We start from the raw sequence: 3,173 nt of genomic DNA, 5'->3' as shown, positions 1-3,173 counted from the left end.
ACCTCAATCTGATTCGTTTAATTTTGATCAGACGAACCAAATTAAATATGAATTTTTAATATTTATTACGATAAAAAAAGGCATTTAAAAGGGACTAGAATATGCAATTCGCCTAAAATTATCGCCCACTCCGCTGCTTCCGTCGATTGCCGAGCTTGATCCTCAAAAACGTCGCAGAAATGGCTCGCCGATCCTTGGCGGTGGCCGATGCCGATCTGTTCCGCGAAGCCACGGTCGAAGAATTCCAGGAATTTGCGGGTTTTTGTTCGATCTGAAGCAGTGGATGCTTCGAAGAGGGCGGAAGCGATGCTGTCGGAATCGCTGCCAGCGGCTGCGTTCGGAGGACCGTACCCGGGCGGAATGGGGCTGCACACCGGCCGTGAGCCGAAGGTGAAGAAGCCGGAGCGGCTCAGGCAGAGGGCGCCGCAGAGGGAGAAGTACGGGTTGCTGCAGGAGTCGCTCTCGGAGTTGAAGCTGAACACGGTTTGCGCCGAGGCGCAGTGCCCAACATCGGAGAGGTCATAGTGGTTCCTCGATCGAAATTTTAGTGTAGATTTACGAATTCTTGGTTTCTTGCATCAAAAATTTGGAACTTTGGTGGTAAATAGTTGGCACTTCAATTTTGTTTCTGATAGATGATATAAACTCCAGCTTATATCAGTTTTTTTTTTTTTTAATAAATGACTGATATTAAGATCTTTTTGTTATTAACGTTATTGTTTTCATGCCAATTATAAGGATTCCAGGGATTAAACAAATTGCATGATTACAAGTGGAACAATTTCGTGCACATAAACCACTGTTCTTGAATAAATTGTTCTCTGTGTGAAATTGTTTTTCCTTTGTGCTGCATCAATTAGGCAACAGAGTCCTGTGAGTTTTGCTCGCTTCCGCGCTGCATCATAATAAGTTGAAGCTTACCATGACTTTGGTGTTTGGGATGCAGTGTTGGAAAGGAGGGGGAGGAGCTGGTGGTGAAGGTGATGGCATTGCAACATCCACAATTATGCTTCTAGGAGATACATGCACCCGAGGTTGTAGATTCTGCGCTGTTAAGACCAGCAGAAACCCAGAGCCACCGGATTCATATTAAAATTGTATGCAGTTTTACATTGTAGCCATGGTATGCTCTTGAGCTCTCTATTAGGATTTTAGTTATTGAGTAGTTGTGCTATTAAATTGAGAATTAATCAGAAATTTTTCATGTTCAAGAAGCTGTAGTCATTTCATTCCATTAAATATCAACTTTTAACTGACAGCTAATGTTCAGAAGTGCGGTACATGGAAATAATGAAAGTAAGTAACAATTTAATTTTCATTTAGGCAATATAATGATAGCAATTAAGTTAGCAATGAGTAAGCTGCATTCTTCTGCTTGAGTTCAAAATATATCGTTTCTTAATTACAGTGATCGAATCTTATTGGCCAAAGAATTGTTTTCATTTCATAGTTGAAATGTTTGAAAGGGTGGACTATGTTGTCCTTACGAGTGTTGATCGTGATGACTTGCCTAATGGTGGAAGTGGCCACTTTGCGGAGACAGTAAAAGCTTTGAAGGTTTGTAATTTTGATGGCTTCTCAGAGCTGTTTTTTTGTGTTCCAGAAACTCAAACCTGAAATATTAGTGGAGTATTTAACTTCTGATTTTTTATGTGATCTTGGGGCTGTTTCACTGTTGGTAGATTCTAACCTTGATGTATTTGCCCACAACATAGAAACTGTGAGGCGATTGCAAAGAATTGTCAGAGATCCTCGAGCAGCGATAATCTTAGAGAATGAGTCTCACTTTATTTGATATAACTGGCAAATACGGAGGAAGTCACCTATACATTGCATTTACCTTAAACCATACAAGACGCATGATACACCTACTTGATATTCGTCAGTACCACGTTTTATCATTTTTGGGCAGGTATGAGCAGAGTCTAGGTACACAAAGGAGGGGATGATGACTAAGTCTTCCATCAAGCTCGGTCTTGGTGAGTCAGGTGAGGAGGTGAAGGAAGTGATGTCTGATATTCTTACATTGGGCCAGTACTTACAGGTCTAATGATATGATGCAACTTAGAATGGAAGCTGAGTTTTTTGTTTCTTAATTCTTTATATACATCTGTTTGTTTTTGAAATCTTTTGCAGCCGACATCGTTACACTTGGCAGTCAAAGAGTATGTGACCCCTGAGAAGTTTGCCTTCTGGAAAGAGTTTGGAGAATCTGTTGGTTTCCGTTATGCTGCTAGTGGACCTCTGGTGAGTACGATTGTATCATCTGATGCTGACTAAAATTAAGTGTATGTTAGAAACTTTCACAGATGCTACGAGACGAAATTAGAAATGTGTTTGTTTGTTATATTGCTTCATGAGTTTAGTCATCAAAATGTGATTATTCTGATGTAAGTGTTATTACCATGTTATTAAGAGATAGCTGTTTAATTTCTTTGTCTTCTATCTTGTACCAAAATCAGACAATAACCGAGCTTCAAAAGTTGATTGTGGGGGCAATTTAGAGTATCTCTTGCATCACATTACATTTTTCCAGCAATCAAAATTTCTCATTTTCTGTTGGCAATTCACAATCTTTATATGTTGGGTGGCACTTTTAGGTTCGATCTTCTTACAGAGCAGGAGAGCTTTTTGTTCAGAAATTGGCGAAAGGTTCCAAGACACCTGCAAATAAAACTTAGCGATCAATCATCTGGTGCACTTCAGCTCCTTTCAGTTATTTCACTCTATTCTTTTTTCAACATAAACATCCTAAAATGAAGAGAAATGAGGGATTGGTAGAAACAAATGAATTTTGAGTGTGAATTTCCACAGCCATACATTCGATAGGTTTTTGTGAGTTCTGATTGTCTTCTACTTAGCACAAGCATCCTAATACATGTATTCCTCATTCAAATTTTATATTCTGATTATTTTCTGTTAATTCTCAAACTATTGTCCTATTAGATGAATGAAATGAACAGGAAGTTATCCATGCCATGAGCAAGAGAAAAGAAGTCCCTCGGACAGTAGTGCAACAATAATGTGTGCAGTGATTTATTCAAGCATTCAAATCTCACTGTGCTTTGCAAGGTATTTTTCTTAAATGGGATGAAAAATTTAAGATGTTGACTGTTGAGCGCGAGTCGCGCACTTTTGGATTTATCTTGATGGTAAACTTTTTTTATAAGGCC

At 39.1% G+C, this 3,173-nt stretch overlaps 2 protein-coding genes across 2 annotated transcripts; both read left to right on the top strand.

Moving 5' to 3' along the window:
- Window positions 1–204: 204 nt before the first annotated feature.
- Window positions 205–1,030, top strand: LOC141818002 (lipoyl synthase 1, chloroplastic-like). The gene is made up of 2 exons (XM_074705605.1): window positions 205–518; window positions 947–1,030. The coding sequence occupies exons 1-2, from the start codon at window positions 208–210 to the stop codon at window positions 1,014–1,016; spliced, it is 381 nt and encodes a 126-aa protein (XP_074561706.1). The 5' UTR covers window positions 205–207; the 3' UTR covers window positions 1,017–1,030.
- Window positions 1,031–1,110: 80 nt separating this feature from the next.
- Window positions 1,111–2,927, top strand: LOC141818001 (lipoyl synthase, chloroplastic-like). Its single transcript, XM_074705604.1, has 5 exons — window positions 1,111–1,557; window positions 1,604–1,779; window positions 1,930–2,044; window positions 2,137–2,247; window positions 2,601–2,927. The coding sequence occupies exons 1-5, from the start codon at window positions 1,456–1,458 to the stop codon at window positions 2,679–2,681; spliced, it is 585 nt and encodes a 194-aa protein (XP_074561705.1). The 5' UTR covers window positions 1,111–1,455; the 3' UTR covers window positions 2,682–2,927.
- Window positions 2,928–3,173: the final 246 nt, after the last annotated feature.

Source organism: Curcuma longa, unplaced genomic scaffold (assembly GCF_044706935.1).
Source record: "Curcuma longa cultivar G26 ecotype Majalengka, Jawa Barat unplaced genomic scaffold, ITB_CL_G26_1.1 contig_22886, whole genome shotgun sequence".
In the NCBI taxonomy this organism is placed as follows: domain Eukaryota; kingdom Viridiplantae; phylum Streptophyta; class Magnoliopsida; order Zingiberales; family Zingiberaceae; genus Curcuma; species Curcuma longa.
This window is presented reverse-complemented; position numbering and strand designations above follow the sequence as displayed.

Coding starts and splice junctions, on each gene's coding strand:
- LOC141818002 (XM_074705605.1), top strand. CDS start 208: ATGCCGATCTGTTCCGCGAAGCCACGGTCGAAGAATTCCAGGAATTTG. Junction 519..946: donor CAGTGCCCAACATCGGAGAG/GTCATAGTGGTT, acceptor TTTGGGATGCAG/TGTTGGAAAGGAGGGGGAGG.
- LOC141818001 (XM_074705604.1), top strand. CDS start 1,456: ATGTTTGAAAGGGTGGACTATGTTGTCCTTACGAGTGTTGATCGTGAT. Junction 1,558..1,603: donor AGACAGTAAAAGCTTTGAAG/GTTTGTAATTTT, acceptor TTTGTGTTCCAG/AAACTCAAACCTGAAATATT. Junction 2,248..2,600: donor ATGCTGCTAGTGGACCTCTG/GTGAGTACGATT, acceptor TGGCACTTTTAG/GTTCGATCTTCTTACAGAGC.